The 18,356-nt window shown below is 38.7% G+C and overlaps 2 protein-coding genes across 5 annotated transcripts in view; one reads left to right on the top strand and one right to left on the bottom strand.

Annotated features, from left to right (window-relative positions):
* The window catches only part of cenpp (centromere protein P), a 100,496-nt gene that overhangs the window by 53,813 nt on the left and 28,327 nt on the right, over positions 1 to 18,356 (top strand). The gene's annotated exons all lie outside the window — the stretch shown is intronic.
* Positions 1,261 to 11,267, bottom strand: aspn (asporin (LRR class 1)). Its single transcript, XM_028575631.1, has 8 exons — positions 11,053 to 11,267; positions 6,980 to 7,257; positions 6,120 to 6,232; positions 4,760 to 4,973; positions 4,367 to 4,477; positions 4,023 to 4,116; positions 3,534 to 3,672; positions 1,261 to 2,675 (listed from the first exon to the last, which is right to left on the bottom strand). The coding sequence occupies exons 2-8, from the start codon at positions 7,212 to 7,214 to the stop codon at positions 2,478 to 2,480; spliced, it is 1,104 nt and encodes a 367-aa protein (XP_028431432.1). The 5' UTR covers positions 7,215 to 7,257; positions 11,053 to 11,267; the 3' UTR covers positions 1,261 to 2,477.

The following is an 18,356-nucleotide window of genomic DNA, read 5'->3' as shown; positions in this document are numbered from 1 at the left end:
TTACATGATTAATCAATTGCCAGTTACAACACCCCAGCTTTAAACCTAGCCTTGAGCCAGATGCTCAAGTCTAAATCGGTCTGGCTACTTGAGAGTTCCTTAGTTTAGAAGTAGCGTTAGAGTTGTCGGACTTGGCAACCATAGCAAAGCGAACTATAACAAAAAAAAACTCTAAATAAAATATTCCAAAATTTAGTCAAAATCGTCCTGTTAACTGCAAAATAGAGGGACAGTCTTCCAGGAAGCCAGTTTCTCAACACTATAGACTTGAAATCTGAACCAATCATTCAGTGTCTTCATTACTCTGAATCAATCTCCAGACCTCCACTGACACCAAGATAACTAACTTTATCTCTTTAGTGTGCAGTGACATCTGCTGGTGGATGAAAAAAACTGCTCTTCTGGTCTTTATCAGACTTCTTCAAGGAAAACCACCACTGGTCCCAGTAACGATACACATGTAAAGCTTGAGTGCGAGTGGGGAACTCACTTTTCGTGTGGGTCTAAACTGATCACTCATGATTTTTGCAAAGGAAAAACACTGGACCTGTATTATTTTATAATACACTAAACAAGGTAGTCCTCAGGACAAACATACAGATGTACACCCCACAGCAGGCTCAACGTGATTAACAAGAAGAAACATACTTAGAATTTAGGCTGAAATGTAAGCTGATTCATTTCTTTGATCAAAAGCAATTGATTGCCAATCATTTTTTTATTTGTTTGTTGTTTCCAGCTTATACAATGCGAGGATCTGCTGGTTTTGTATATCGTTATAAACTGAAGATCTGTGGGTTTTGGAATATGATTGGACAGTTTAAGGCATTTGGCGTAACCTTGGACCTCAGAACTTTTAGTGTACATTTTACAGACTTAACGACTATTGATAACGTTATTTATAACCATTAATCCATAAAAATGTTAGTTGCTAATATAAAGTTATTTTAACTTAATTTTGCCCTTTTTAAAATCAATTCATGCCATTTTTAGAAACTATGTTGAGTTAATAATTTCTAAATTTTGCTAATATCTTTACAACCAGTACCTTGCCCATCGATTTTTGCAGATACTGTTTTATTTTTATTTTATTTAAGCTTTGTTTGATATGTTAAGTCAAATGTATACAGTATAGCCAAAATCACAAGTTTGTACTGGAGGACAAAAGGATATGGCAATAAAAGCTTGAATAACAAAATCAAATGTTAACTTTCTAACTCAAACCCACTTTAATTTTGACAAAAAAAGTAACAACATACATGGAGGGGGTTCCAGGTTTATTTAAAGACATACTAAATAAATATAGCACCATTTCATAGGAGAGAGCACTGGAGGAAACGGGAACATGTTTGTAAGGAAGATACTATCAGACATTCCAGGTTGGGAAATACATTCCCTGCTTATAATTTCAATATGTGTAGTTCCCTTTGTTAGCTAGAGTTCATTAAAACAAAGTGATGTTTTAGGTTTACATAAAAAACAATATTTACTCCAGATGACATCTAGCTTGCAGTTTCTAAATAAAGACAATACAGACATGCAGTGGGATAATAATAATAAAAATCCACATAAAGACAGACAAGGGGCTTCAAAGTGACTTATTGCACTAAATAATGCCAGAGTCATTCATTGACTGTACAGACTTCTGCTGGAAGGAAAATATGTTTAAGTGAAAGTGGTTTTTAGGTTGCTGTTGTGTTACAGCTCTGGCCTATAGTGACTCTTCTATAATGATTACCATGTCCCAACTTAAAAAAAGCATTCATATAATATGTAAGGAAATTGAAAAAGAGGGTAAAGTATTTTGTTTGTTGTTGTTTAGAAGACAACTTAAATTTGGAAAGGTTTCAAAGGAATATCTCATTAAAAGATTTCTTCTTTTTAAACTAGAAAGAAAATAACTAAAAATGATCTCTTTAAAAAAAAAAAAAGGCATCAGCACGTAATACTACTCAAGTCAGGTCATTGGGTGGTTTTGCTCAAAAAGTGACCAGATGGTGGCGCTTTATTCCTGGGAAAGTTAACACAGCAAAAGTTGAGGGACAAAGGATCACCTCACAGAATGTACCTCACAAAGGTAGGTAGGTAGGTTCATGTTATTATGTCCTCCCCCTGTACGTTTCCCCCTGTATAGTATCTGTAGCTACTAAAAATATTTCTTGTATTTTATGATTTAATATTCATTTCAAGCACCAACATCCAGACTAGAATTTTGTTGCTAGTTACATTTTTTCCTCTGGGCGAGAACTTTTATGTGTAGGCCAAAATTATAATAGCATTCAACATGTACTAAACCTGCTAATATACACCAATACAATGAACATTTCATTATATAAAAATTTCTTGAACCGCTAACATTTTAGGAATCCAGTTTTATCTTGTTTTATTCATCAGACCTATTTGCAACTCCTTCCTTATATTGTACCAGGATGTTGGCAGTTCTCCATTTCTGAGCTGTCTTGAGCTGTTCTCACTCCCTATTTTCTGAAGTTTCCTAGCTGGACGCCCCTCCGTCCGGTCACACAGCGAAAGGTGGCCGGCTGGATGTTCCAGTATTTAACAGGATTGGCAAACAGACTGATGCCTGTGTACAGGTTCTTCTTGACATCGGGCCTGATGGGACAGAAATCGTTGACTCCCACACTGCTGATTTTGTTGCCATGGAGGTAGATCACCTAAACAGATGGAGAGGATTTCTTTTTTAATCAATTACTTTTCTGCTTTGTCAGTAAACCTACTTTGATTGGGAGTGATGTTCTAATGCTGCTTAACTGCTACCTTGGAAACTTAAGATCACAACCTTTAGAGCAGAGCAAAGAAAGTCTTAGTCGGAAAGTTGGTCATCATTTTATAGCTCCTGTTTTAAAGGAAGTTAAAGGAAACTGATGTATTTCAGATGGCTAACAAGTGACAGCTTTACTGTTTCCCCTTCATTCCTCTTGTGACAACAGCATAATATCAGAAGACTTTATATTTGGCTTCTTCATCTACTTAAGCTACACTTTGAGATTTAGGGACAAAAGTGAAAATGTTTAGGGGTCTTGTGATTGTAAAATGGAGCAGGAGGTCGACAGGTAGAACGTTCATAGTAAAAAGGGAACTGGTCCTTTTCAGTGAGAGGAAGATTGAGATGTTGGACATGTACATGGGAACCTTGGGATACTCTAGGATGAACTGGAGGACATGGCTACAGAAGAGGAGGTCTGGACTACATGCCTTCTGCCACTGCAACTTTTAAAACTTGAATTTAATCTCTTACTTCCAGTATAGAGATTGTTCCAGGTCATGTTTATCCTAGCTTAATAGGAATATGAAAAGGAGACATTGCTGTTTTAGCGTTGGTGGAATTTTCTGACCAACAGCTGCGCTGTACTGTTACTGCATGCAGCATTTCAAAAGCCCTGCCCTAAGAGTGGGGTGGCCAGCTTTGAGCCCTGTCCTAACTCGACTGTCAGTTAAACCCAGCTAATATTGTCAGTTTGAGACATGCACTTTAGTCTACTGATACTGATCAAAGTGTCTCTATATCCCACCTGGAGGTAGCGCAGGGAGCTGAGATTTGGTGGAACCTTTTTCAGACGGTTGTTGTCCAGGTGGATCTCACGGATGCTCGGGATACTGGCTAAGCTGCCATTTTCTACAAACTTAACCTGGTTAAAACCAAGTCCTAGCCTGCAAAATGGCAACAGAGAGTTGAAATGTGTAGTATTACCACTTGTGAGTAAAAGTGAAGAAAAAAACATAGATTTAAACATCAAATTAACAAACATACCTATATTTAAACTTTCCATTATAACTTGCAAATAAACGGAGCCACTACGGGGTGACAGATAAAGGGTGAACTTTTGACTTGTAGACTTTTAAGCTACATGGCAGCTAAAAGGATTCAACTTGTGTTAAAAGACATAAACAGTGAAATTGGAGTTCCGAAAAGGAGTCAGATTTGACAGTCTGCCCAAAATGTTGTCTTATTAAAAAAAAAAAAAAAAAAAGTTTCTAGGACAAAATGTGGCTTGTTTCACCTCCTTAGGTTTTTATATCTGATGAAGTCTTCTATTTCCACTTTCGAGATCTTGTTGTAGTCCAGGCTCAGCTCTGTGATGGAGGATGGGAGGTCTGGGAGATACAAACCACACCAAACATAACAAGTGTAAAGGGTAGACGTCATTACTTTTAATAGTGATTTGAAAACAAACATTAAATCAAAGTGTCATATTAAAAGATATTAGTGGTTTTTATGCCTCATTTAGTTGTATTTGAGGTCCAGTGTAGTAATACTGTAAGTGGGTGACTGGAGGAGAAAGACGAGTGTAACATTAATTTGTTTAAATCAGCGTACTGTAACATGAGGTGAGTGATATTCTACCTTTTGGTACAGCAGTTAGTTTGGCCTCTGCTATACCGATGTACAGGGTCGACAAGCCGTTAAAAGCTCCCAGGGCAATCCCACTGTTGGCCAGCGGGTTGGCGCCCAGCTCTGTTTGGACAAGCACAAAGCATCTGATTTAATTATAAATGATCAATTAGTTTGAGGACTTGCTGCCCTGAATAAGTCGGCAGTTCACGTTTAGTTTTTGAATAGTACAGTGTAGCAGTTTTTTCATTACCTCTGTTTAAAGCATTGTTTAATCAATGAAATTAACTGCTGCAGTGTTTGGGTTGAATTAAAACCTGCATACTGCTCCTTGGCTAAGGACTGGACACCCCTGGCCATTGATTATGCTGATTAGATACGGGAGGCTGAAACCAGGTACCTTACCCAGCACATTTAGTTTCATCAGGCCTTTAAACGCATCCGTCTGGATTTTGTTGATCTTGTTTTCATGGAAGCGTAGCTCTATGATATTGGGAGGCAGGTTTGCTGGGATCTCAGTCAGCAGGTTGTAGGAGAGGTACAGCAGTCTGAGGTGGTCCATGTTTCTGAAAGCCTTGGGGTGAATCTTGGAGATCTTGTTGTTGATCAGAAACAGACCCTGATGGAGAAGAAAGGAATCGGAATAAGATTTTATAAATTCACACTGGGTTTTGCTCCATTTCTTACACCAGGTGTATGAATGGAAGCTTTAGTTTATTTTTTCATGTATTTGTTTTTGTCAAACCACTGTTTCCAAGGTCAAGAATGAACTTTCACGCTAAACATTCAACCTGTGCGTGGCAAGATAGAGAATATGAAAGATTTATTTGACATTTTCAACTAAATATTTTTTCAAGTCAGCTGCACTATTCAACACTTGATTACAAGTCACTGTATTGGCACAAAACTGCAGATTATTCTCACTGTTTGCTTTGATACAGCACAGCATAATCCAGAGTGTTTGGCCTTGATGTGGTTTATTCTCATCAGCTAAATCAAAGACACCTTCACTGGGAGTTTGATACAGAGGGACCATAATCTCACAAGGCAGCAGGCTACATTTTGACTGAATATTGGGCTGTTTCTTCTTATCTAATAACTTTAAAAGCTACAAGATGGTATTGTCATTCACATGTATATACTGAGTCTTAATGTGACTCATTTACATTTCTGAACCAACTCCAGGCATTTTGTAGATGGAAGTAGTAGGAAATAAATCTAACTTGCCTTAAGCTGTAGGAACCATGTGAGCACTGCCAAAGAGTGGTGATTCAATACATTCTTTGTCTAAATGCATCCTGTGTAGACACTGACAGAGAACTGAAGGCTGTGTAAACACGGTGTTGGTCTTGTTTACAAAACCAAAATGCATTTCACATGTATCCATCTTGTTTAAGCTTGAAGAAGCCAGTCTCCAATCTCCCATCTTGACTTAGCCAGTTTTTGTTGTCTTATGTGGTCAAGATTTCCTTGGTGGTTTTGAGTTGGTCACTGAACTGTTTTGAGGTGTGTACAACATTTATTTGTCACAAGGGGGTAGTTTCAATAGGTGGGAGAAAGATTGGCAATTATGATATAGACTAGAACTAGATCATAAGTACCTGTATAGACTCTGGTTTAGGTGCGTGCAGGAGATGTGACTGGAACAGAATCGGATGGATGGATTCATTCAAAATTCAGACATGCCTGATGTTTATACATTTAATGTTAACAGGAAGGGGTTGTGGTTTTCATTACTGTGTGCAGGGTAAACCAGTTCTCTTACATAAAGCTTGTGGAGGCCTTTAAAGTCGTTCTCCTTGATCTCAGTAATATCATTGTTTTGGAGGTCTAGTATCACAGTGTCTTCAGGAATCTTCTCAGGAACAGCGATTTGACCTGTTGACAGAAACATAAATGCCTAAACAAAGACCACAGTTGGACCAAAAGTGATGAAAATCAGAGCTCATGAAACACCCATGAGTGCATATATAATGCTGAGAGGTATAGGTAAAGAAGTCATTATGCAATTTCCTTTTTTTTTTTTTTTTTTTAATTATTTTTTTTTGGGGGCATTTTAGGCCATTATTAGACAGGACAGCTTGAGACATGAAATGGGAGAGAGAGTGGGAATTACATGCAGCAAAGGGCCGCAGGTCGGAACCGAACACGCGGCCGCTGCGGTAAGGACTGAGCCTTCGTACATGGGGCACACACTCAACCAGGTGAGCTATCCAGGTGCCCTGTCATGCTTTAGTTGACTGAAACTCTGCCATCTTAGTCAAACTTCACATTTTTATTGATGTAAAATGCATCAGACAATCAGCAGTTTTTAACATTCATCTTGTCACTTTCTGACATACAGTAAAACACTTTGAGTAGTCAGTCAGTTGAGCATGAGAGCATTTGCATGACGTATATTAAAGAGTGCTCCTAATTTAATATTAGGAGACACACTAAGACGTTGGTTGTAGTCTTATGGATTTGTAGACAAAAAGAAAAATATACATCACCAAACTAAATGGCGACCTTCAAAAAAAAATTATAATTAGATAAAAGAACAAGCCTTTAAATCAATTTCCATGAATGTAGCTTAGGTTTACAGTAACATGGATCCAGATGTGTTTAAACTGTGTGTGTTCTTACCCATGTCTGAGCACTGCACCACTCTGGGTGAGCAACGGCAACCAGACGGACAGTTCTCATCGTCATCATAATCGTCGTCGTCATCATCGTTGTCGTCCTCATCATTGTCGTCGTCTTGATCACCCGAATCAGCCATCATGATGTCATAGTTTTTCATGAAATCCATGGTATTAATCGGCTGGTAGGGCTTGGTGTTGCCTAGCGCCAGCAGACAAAGCAGGAGGAAGACCCTCATGGTTATTTCGAAGACTGGTCCGTGAAACGGCAACCAGGGAGAGCTGTGGATAAAAACAGAGGTTAGGTTAGCTCTAAAACAAATAGACAGGACTAAACTGTGATGGCATGGCACTGAGGAAATAACCCAACCAAGCAGCTTGTTTTTCCTACTATTCTAACGTCAACAGAACATAGATGCAGCACCCACATTAATGAATATTAATTTATTAATTAATTTTGTGAAAAGTGAAGATTTTGTGATAGTTACTAGCTCTCACATTCAATGGCACTTTTTCGTAAGTGACCTGTGTGTAATCGCTGTCTTTTTTTAGGATGGTATTAAAATTCATTCAGGAAAAAACTAACTCTACACAATGTTTGAAAAGAGAACAAGGAGGAGTTTCACAGCATCTATTTTTATCCATTTTAATCACTTCAATGATGAGCATATCATTTACAGAGGTCTTCACAGGTACAACATTTTTGCAGCAATAGAACAGTACCAAACCCGATCTTGATTAGACTTAATATAATTTGGACCCAGCCATCAAGGCAAGACTCCTTGATGGGGTTAAAATTGTACAGAAGACAAAACATAGTTGTGCTATACTGGATAGGATTACTACTACTACTACTACAAGCCTCTGAAAATGTATTTAAAATACATCACTATGTATATTCTCCTTCATATAAAGTAAAGCCAGCAGTGCTGTTCATCCCCCAGCTGTTCATCAAGCAATGCATCTCAGCATCAGCTTTTCAACAGCCTACAATACCCCTGCACTTTCTCCAGTGTGTGTGCGTGTGTGTGTGTGTGTGTGTATATGTATGTATACAAACATACAAAGTGGTGGTGTACAAGATTTCCACAGCCATTCATAAAACGTAAAGCACGGTTGTATACAGTGTCCAACTTATTTAGGCACTGGTCAGGTATCACCATAATCCAGAAAGTTGCCTTGCCTGGAGGAAGAAACAGGATTTTCCTAACTTAGTTTAAGTTTTCAGCTTGGAAACAAGGTTTTTAATGTGTGATTTGAATGACAAGTTCTGATCAATAATGATACCTAAATACTTAGGTGTTAGGTGATCATTTCAATTTCAACCCCTTGAGCAGCTGAGATCTTAGCGAGAATAGATGAATTTGTATTTGTCTCCATTTAACACCAATTTAAGTTGACTTCAAACGAGATTGAACAACATCAAAGGCAGACTGCAGGAAATCAAGAGTTGGTACTACTGAATGTGATGAGCAATATATAACAATCTGCATAAAAATGGAAAGCAGTATTTGATAAATTATCACAAAGATAATTTACATATGGAGAACAGCAATGGTCCTGGTATGGAACCCTGGGGCACCTTTTTTGAGACAGTACTTTAATGATCTAGTAAGTTAAGGTGGAGCTGATTTCAACTACTTTGTATTCTTTTGAGTAGTTCAATCTGTTGTAATGCATTATATCTTATTGCATTATATCTTATAAACTGATCACTGATCAAAATCATAATCTGAAGTAATCAGGAACTACAGCTGCCAAATTAATGTAGTGAAGTAAAAAGAACAATATTTGGTTACACTTTACTTGAAAGTATCTACATAAGAGTGACATGACATGGTCATGATTGTGTCATAAACATTATAAACAAGTCATACACGTTTATGACATAACGCTTCTTTTAGTAAGTGTCATTCGGTTTATGTCATGGCACGTTATGGTTAGAATTCATGTGTTGTGTCATGTGTTCATGACTTGTAGATACCTTCAAGTAAAGTGTTACCCAATATTTTCCTCTTGTGGAGTAGGAAGTACAGATTTTATTTAAGTACAGTACTTGAATAAATATACTTAGTTACATTCCACCACTGGTGGTTACTATGGTAACACGATAAAAGCATATATCTGGTAAGTAGTTAGATGGCTTTAGTAGACTTGGCAGCAACACTTGGTGTTGGAGCCAAACTGTATAAACTTATAGTAACCATTCACCTTCAGTGCTAATTTCACTTAAGATCCTCAAACTGTTTTTTGTGCTCCAGTTGAGTTTCAGTTTCACAGTTTTTTTATTAGCCTGATTTAGGATTGTATTGCTAAAACAGTGCATGGTGAAAGAACATGCAGAGTGATCGGATTCAGTAAGTGCTGCTGTTTTTTCTATCAAACTGTTTTTTGTGCTCCAGTTGAGTTTCAGTTTCACAGTTTTTTTATTAGCCTGATTTAGGATTGTATTGCTAAAACAGTGCATGGTGAAAGAACATGCAGAGTGATCGGATTCAGTAAGTGCTGCTGTTTTTTCTATCAAACTGTTTTTTGTGCTCCAGTTGAGTTTCAGTTTCACAGTTTTTTTATTAGCCTGATTTAGGATTGTATTGCTAAAACAGTGCATGGTGAAAGAACATGCAGAGTGATCGGATTCAGTAAGTGCTGCTGTTTTTTCTATCAGTGTTTCCATGAAGCTCTGAAAACCTCCACTGGAAATGAGTTCTTGCAGCCAACATCAATGTTTCTCTAGCTCTCATCTATTTAGCATCTGTGGTGACTCACAATATGATTTATATATCTTCCTCTATTACATATTTACACAGCCAGCAGAGAAAGGCCGAGGTCGTCTGATTGCATGCTTCTGGTGATCCTTCAGTTGAGCAGTCAGTCCACCCACAAATATGTGGTGGTGGTCGAGCATCTTGCTGCGACAGCAAATACCACTCATCATAGACCCTTCCTCTGCACCCGGACTGTATTTTGTTCCACATGTGCACATTTAGCACAAAAGAGGCTGTTTCTTGACGTGTGTTTTGCAACTTGGTGTGTTTTTGCTGTTACAACTTAGAGTTCTCTGGTTTGCATTTCATAAAATAACTAAACCAGAGGGTTGTCCCCATTCTTTATCCCCTTTGTCTCCATTAGGACTCGCAACCAGTATATGTCCCTACCATTTATGGCTGCAACTGCTCATAAGTTATAATCAAATAATATTTTTTATGATTATTGGGGTTCGGGTTAGGTAAAAGTTGAGTCAGAAAATAGTGAAAGATTTCCATCCCAATTAAACAGAGCTCTAGACTAGTCTTGTTTATGTCCAACCAATGGTCCAAAATCCAAAGATATTTAGTTTACAATGATATAAAGCAGGGAGAAACCATAACTTCTCACACTGGAACAAGAGAATATTTGGCATGTCAAAAAGTGTAGCTTTTAAAATATAACTATGTATAATTGACAATTACAGCTAGCAAATTTTCTGTTGATGAATTTCAGCACTCTTCATACTAGTGTAAGATCTGCTTTGGGAAATTTAAGATGATTCAGACAGATTTCCCTCCATGTGTACATGGAAAATTACTTACATTTTTGTCAAATGAGATCTATTTGAACTTAGACTCCAGGCAAGTAACACATGAAAGAGCACAGAATTCAATATAAAACCCAACCATTAAACATCATCTTGCTTTCAGATTTTGTAGTTCTGTAGTTCACTTTAAAGGTGACCCACAGACGTCCACAGAACACTCCTGTAGATTGATTTTGTTTGTGCTCTAAAATTTGCACGCAAATCAAACTCACTCAGAAATAAGTGCATTTGAAATATTCTGTCTTACAATAGATCAGTTTTTCCTACAATGCAGACCCAGATTAGCTGGTGAAATGAAAATGTTCAGACTACAGTTTGCAGCCCAGTCCTGTGGCTCCTCTGAAACGCCTCCACCACCTTTAAGGCATCCAGCAGAAGTCTTGTAAACTGATCTAAACACCTCAGAGATGCTGCATTCTCTGAAAATAGTATGCTAGATCCACTAGGTAAAAAATGTAAAAGATGAGAAAGTGTTTTATTAATAAATCCAGGGTGTGTCCTACCTCAGCCGTCAGGTGTGTTTGTGTCCTTGTTGAAACCCCACACAGTGAGCAGCAGCAGGGTCCAGCTGGAAGGCTGAGAGTTGAATCCTCAGTCAATACATTCCCAGTGAACGGAGAACAGCATCACCCTCTCTCACCAGAAATAAAAAACTGCCCTCAGAACACCCCCACCAATGGAAAACCACTGCTGTTAGGGTGAGAGGTTCAGTTTCAGTTAAGAGCTGTTGACTCTCAGTGATCACACCATCTGTACGTCTCTGGGACTACATTTGAAAAGGCAATGTTAGGACTTTAGTCATGTGCTTTTCATCAGGAGCTTTGAAGTGATGCCAGGATCGTTAGCTTCAGACTCCTGAATGATCAAGTCTTTATATAAAACATACTGGTAGGTCTTTCACCTCACTTCCCTTCACGGCCGGCTGCCATCTTAAATATTTCACATCTCGTGAATTGTTCCTACACTAAGGCCTGATGACACTGTGTTAAATAAGGATAGTGGGACTGTTCAGCTGCTGTAGCTGTTTGGGTTTTCTCAGTGAAACATCAACAGTTGGGGAGGTGAGCCAGCCCTGCCAGGGATTTTTTGGATGGTGCCATCTAGATTCTGGCTGCTTCATAAGTGGACTTCCCCAAACTGCCATGTTGACCTGCAGTGCATTTCAATAAGCATCTGGGAAGTGATCAGCAGGAGGAGGATGTTTAAGATGTAGTAATACTTGACATCCGGTAGCAGTGGATCTTTATGGTTAAAAGGAGGTAAAGATACAAAGACACTAACTCTATTTTAAAACAATCTGCCCAGAGAGAGAGAATAGGCGTGCGTGCGTGCGTGCGTGCATGCGTGCATGCGACTTTATCTACAAAGTGACATACTGTAGCCCATTTCCCCATACACCTCTTCACTTTATCTAAATGTTCTGGCAATAGTGCATGTTGGTCTTATGTATGAATAAGCGTGCCAAGTAATTTTTACACAGTAGTCTCTGTAGCAATCTGACAACGTCTGACCTGTAACATTCCTCTTATACTTCCATCACAGCTCGAATAGTGTCACATTAACATAAATCTACAGCTGCGCTAGCTGAAACAGCAGACTGATCTCATTAAGTGGCTTATATATGACGGCGTTGATAAACACGCTAAAAAGCGATTATGCGTCTTGATAACACGCCAAAATGGCATACAATTGGCGTGTTATCAAGACACATAATCGCTTTTTAGCGTGTTTATCAACGCCGTTTGGCCTCCATTGACCTACATTACGTGTGAATTTTCGCCATAGCGAGTAGTATGAAAGGACGGAAGTCCGCGGATGGGTAAAACACAGGACTTTCACCCAGGAGAACCGGGTTCACGTCCTGCTTGTGGCGTTTATCAACCGTTTTTTTTTTTTTTTTTTTTTTTTTTAATAAAGCCTTCCCCACTATTCTTTTTCTATTCTATTTCCTAAATGTTTTTGTTTTTTTACACGCGTGTGACGTTCTCGTGATAGCGTGCCACGTGGTGTGTATGTTTACATCCGCTGTATACAGCATAGACGTACACGTGGAAAGCTCAAAATGCGTACAGATAACACGCCATTTGGCTTTAGGAAAGTGGCGTGTATGTTTTTACGCAAAGTCATGATGCCATGTTTGGAAATAGACAGAATAATTTAATGACCACCTTCAAGCGCATTCTAACACATGCGAGCCAATCACAACTTGAATAAAAGTCTCATCACTCAAAAATGGGCAGCAGAATTAACTAATAAATTATAAAATCAGTGGATTCATCGTGAGGAGGTGAGCACCCCTCGATGTCATGATGATCAATAAATATCATCCTGTTAGAACTCTCTCCACTGGTCTTCAGCAGTGACAGTTCTCATTTTGTAGACCAGTTGCCAAAAACAGTATCACTGTGCAGTGTGGAGAGTGCCGTTACGTAACAGGCACCTACTGTATGTCTGAACAGAAAGACTTTATTTTCACTGATGGATGAAGCCAACAAAGGCTTATTCTGTCGTTTCATTTCTAGAAAATTCCTAAAACCAAGGAGCAACTAACATGATCTCAACCCACAGGCAACGGGAAAAATGTTAACCTCAGAGTCAGTGAGAACTGGTCGCTTTCTTTTGTATTATTATAGATTTCCTCCTTAATTGGAAAGCAGAGACAGTAAAGGCAGAAGAGTAACAGAGGCGATGCTTTGCAACATCCAATCAACATAATTTGTTCTGGGTTGTGTTCTGCTCGTCTATCTTAACAAGGCAACACAGGAATGCCTTTACATTTGAGGCAGAAATGAGAAATACCTCCCAATAATGGAAAAGCTAACAGGAGCTGGCTCCCTCAGGGGTTCACGTGTTATGCTATTCCTTTTTCCATTCAGTGCTGGTATTTTCTGCTGAGCTGAGCTGAAACTGCAGACCCAGAGCCAGACCATTTAAATATGCCCTGGTTTGGCAATCAGACAAACCGAAATGGGAGCGGGTCTGTGTTCTGGTTTAAATGCATCTTCTTTGTGGGAAACCATGTATTCCAATTCATCAGAGATCTGGTTAAATGATCATCTCATCAAAAAGAAGCCTGTCGAGCTCTCCCATGTTCAACATACTCTTTAAAGGAAACTCATAACCTAAAAAAGATTCTCAGTTTCTCACTCCACTGTTTAACCTCTCATACTGTAGGTTTAAGGCATTGCCATTTTTCATCATCATACATGTGTAAACGGGGGCAGCCTGCTTGTGTGCAGATTTAAGGTCCTGACCATGTAATCAAAAGGTTCCAGGTTTGAGTCTGGCCAAGACCTTTGTTGCATCTAGATGGGAAGTGGTGTCTCTGGCATTCTTTAGGGTGTATTGATGGAACTAGATTGGTCTTATTTAGGACATTTTTAAGGAGGCACTTCAGGTTGTTTCATGATGTGATCTTTTTCATAATTGGCCATTTTATTTTTAAAGTTCTGTCATATTTTTAAGTTTAAATAAAATGCAGCTTGGATAAATGACAAAAAAGCCACCATTAGCTGATATGCAAGCAAGTTCACTTTTATGAATCTCCTGTGTAAACCTCAGCCTCCATTTCCAGTTCCTCATTATCATAGCTTTGCTGAAACAATACCCTGTTAGGGCAGCTGTGGCTCAGTGGTAGAGCGGTCGCCTGCCAATCGGAAGGTTGGTGGTTTGATCCCTGGCCCTGCAGTCCCATGTCGAATTGTCCTTGGGCAAGACACTGAACCCTGAGTTGCGCATCTTGTACGCAGCCTCGGCCACATTGTACGAATGAGTGGGTGAATGGTTCCTGTACTATGTAAAAGTGCTTTGAGTAGTCGTTAAGACTAGAAAAGCGCTATATAAAAACAGTCCATTTACATTTATAAGCCAGATTAAAGAAACAATTTTCCCAAATGTTGCAGGGATCTAATTAGAACCCGATGTAAACCTGCTTTCTGTGCACTATGTGAGGACACAGGCTTTGCTTTGCACTGTAGGGACCACCAGCTCAAAGTATTTCCTGTTGTGTGTATGTGTGCCTGGATATTGGTATAGTCTGCCCAAAAAGTACAAATGCAACTTTTAAAATGTTGTTTTGAGCAGGATGTTTGTTGTGCTGTCATCTTCTGTTCTGGTGGATCTTGTGCATGAAACCCTCATACTTCTCAGCTGACTGGTCTGCCGCAGAAAGATTTAATTCAGTAGTTTCAATAGTCCAAAAAGGAAAAATTGGTTTGTGGTAGTGAAAAATGTGATGGCGTAACTGTTGGTATTACAGTATTCAAGCTGCAAATTAAATGTTAGAGATTATTTCCTGATGGGAGATGGTCTGCGCTCCTGATGGGTGGTGGTCAGGATGTCTCTTCTCTCTCAGGATCTCATACTTTCCAACCCATCAGATGCTGTGATAACTCTGGGCCGGCTGGAGCTTGTTGTGTTCTTATGTTGAGAAGAATTTCCTTCATCTGAGCCTTCAAATGCTGTGAGTCACCAGGGCAACTTGCAGGGCGACGGTGCCGAGGAGTTGCCTCAGCGCTGTTGTTGCTTTAGTGCAACAGGAACTAGTGGTTAGTTAGTTGCCAGGAAACATTTTTTTTTAGAGCAGTGGCAGGGTCACAACTCAGCATGTTACCTAATGCTGGAAGTGTTACCCAGCCAGGCTGCACAACAGACCAGTGTTCACCATGACCTCACTTCACAATACTGTAAGTCCACCTAATGGGGATTAGAAATATTGGGCATATGCTCCGATTCCATGAGTGTTCGCGAACTTGAGCACCCACATCAAAATCATAAAGTGGTCCATGAGCTAAACCTGTATTCATTACTATATTTACCCTTATTGGTGTGGTTCAACAAGCCCCTATGTTTTGATCAATCCATGGTTTCTTGCGGAGTAAAGTGCCTAATTTAGCATTTTGTGCACATGCCCTCTGACCTAATTTGCTCTGGGAACGCGCATTAAACAAGCACACAATGACAATATTCAGAACCAAAACCAGCAACGAGGAATATGGACAGAAACAAATGATTTAAATGAAGACACGAGAAGAAAAGATGAACTGCTAGAAATGTAACTCCCAAACAAATATTTTGTTTGTTTTTTGGTTTACTGTATTATTTTGATTGTGGATTGTTTGTGTGAGTGCCTTAATAAAAATCAATGTGGGAAAAAAAACAAGCACACAATAAACTTTCCACCTGAAATCGTTGCAAAGTAAGTTTAACAATGTAACACATTTTGTCCATTAAGTTTTTATTAAATGTAAAGACTTGCTGTGGACAGTCTTGATACCAGCAACATCAGTCATTGTGAGTAGCCTGAAATTATGATGATAGCTGTATTATAGGATCATGTAATTTGGTATTAAATATAGCGGAAATACAGACAATGTTTAATTGGTAGACTCCAGGTGAATAAATAAAAATTCCTTACGAAAACCAAGAAATATGAACATGCAAAAATATCAAATTTGTCCACATGCAAGCTAACAATTACAAATGTATGAAGAATACATTTTCATGACTGTATTTATTTAGGTTTAAATGTTGCAGCTTTTTCAGTAAACTTACAACTATTAAGAATTTAAATTATAGACCCATTTTAGGTACATGTTACCAAAAATATACAAAACCTTCTGCACACTATGTTTGTTTATTAAGTTGGCAAGTTGCAGGTTAATATTGATAAAGGATAGCAGTACCCTATATTTTTAACAATACAGTTAATGTGCCCTTACTTTGTTTTACCTCCAAGTAAAGTGGTTTAGATCAGTGGCTTTTTGCCTTGTAACCCCTTAAAATGAAGTAATACTTAATACTCGAGACCCATTGTTAGTGGATGTTTGCGTCTATAGATTATGTCAACTAAGGAGTCATTTTTATGCCTCTGCGCTGGCGACAGGTGTGGCCGGAGGCATTTTGTTTTCGGGGTGTCACATTCTCGTGAACTTGATATCTTAGTAACCCTTGGCGGGAATTTCTTCTTGGTGAAAACGTCCACTTGGGTTCAAGGAAGAACTGATTAGATTTTGGAGATCACACATCAAGATCACTGTGACCTCACGTCTGTCCCATTCTCATGAACACGATATCAGGAACACCTGGGGGGAATGTCTTTACATTTAGCACAAATGTCTTTCATATCATTTAAATCATCTCAGGACAAAAAACTACAAAAATAAGACTTAAGTTATAATGTAGAAGATTTATCCCGAAAGAATTTAACCTGGTATGGCGGTGAATGAAGGTCCAACCTAATACTACTTATTTGTACCTGATAGAATGTTTGCTAAGTACATAAAACCTGATTATAAGCCTACATACTGCAATGAGGAGCTTTAAACAGGTTATGTGACTAATGACTATTAGATTGTTCCTTTATGTGTTTGATTTGAGAGACTGATGAACGCAGCAGCTGTTCACTTTGGCAGGCACAAAGAATTTTCTCTTCAACAGGAGAACCGTTTGATCTTTGAGCTTCGGCTCGGTGAAAGAAAGTTTTCCAGCTGAAGTACGATGAGATGGCGACTGCCTGCACTTAGAGAGTGACCAGACATTACGGATTGTTGTTTTTTATTGCTTTTCTACTTCGTTTTTTTTGTCTGCATATAATATTTCCAATTTGTCTTACCAAAGAGGGAGCTGAGGTTTTTGTCCTCTTCACATCTTAGCTTTTCTGTTCCAATCGTCCGTTAGATCTGTCTGCTACTGAAGTTAATGATCCTAAACCTCAGGCTTTTAGAGGAAAATATTATGGTAAAGTTGGCTTTCAGCTTTGATAATTACAGCTTTCACTGGATGTGTATTGCATGAGGGTAGAGGACATGTGATGCAAAGATTTTATCAACCGCATTTTATCATGACTCATTCTTTAACAGTCCTCATGACTCCTCCTCCTCCCTGAGGTCTGATGTGTTAATTTGATAACATGAAATGAATGACCTAACTTGTACTCCTCAAGGTACTGGATGTGCTGACAGTGAAGGGGCTCAGGGAATTCAGTGGATTGTAATCTAAGGGAACTTCTTGTTTGAAAATGTGACTCATATACCTCGCTGGTTTAGTATTTGCATTCAATGTCAACATGCGTCTAATCCTTTAAAAAAAAAAATAAAATAAAAAAAAAACTCAAGGTGTTTCTACAGTGTTCCAGATGGAAACATGAGGCTTATGTAGCCTCGTTCCAGACTTCTGAGTCACCACATTTTTAATCCGTTCAAAGAGGTCTGGTATTGTGCCTATTCACGGCAGTTCCCAGATCATCAGGCTATGGCATATACGATTCACTAAATCTTACATTTTCAGGGTTGTTGGAAATTATTAGAACAGGTTGGAATTCACTGTAGAGGCACTGCAATTTATAAAGTAGTAGGGACAGCTCTGACTGTGTTTACATGCACACAATATTACGTTTTTTGCCCCATTTCAAACATACAATATTTTTAGATGTGCAAAATTGGCTTTTTTCAATGTTTTGCACTGGTGGCAGACTTGTTCGACCATTTAAACACAGCCTCCATTGTTCTATGAACTAGATGACTAGAACCTTATGACATTATGCTAAAAAGTATGAGCCCCTAGACACAGATAAAATGTCCAGTTCACTACATATCTAAATTTATGGGAAAAAAAACAAAACAAACATTGGTCAATACATTGTTGTATTGTTGCACATTGCATCGTTTGCAAGTCACAGGGACTCGTACAGACCTTCACAACTACAAGAAAAGGCCTTCTTGTAGTTGTGAAGGTCCATTGCTTTATGTTCAAGTTTATATGGTATTGCACTTTGAAACCTAATAACCATGACTTCCAGTGATGTTGT

Source organism: Perca flavescens, chromosome 4 (genome assembly GCF_004354835.1).
Source record: "Perca flavescens isolate YP-PL-M2 chromosome 4, PFLA_1.0, whole genome shotgun sequence".
Classification (NCBI taxonomy): Eukaryota; Metazoa; Chordata; class Actinopteri; order Perciformes; family Percidae; genus Perca; species Perca flavescens.
The sequence above is the reverse complement of the archived record's forward strand: the minus strand, read 5'-3'. Positions and strand labels throughout refer to the sequence as shown.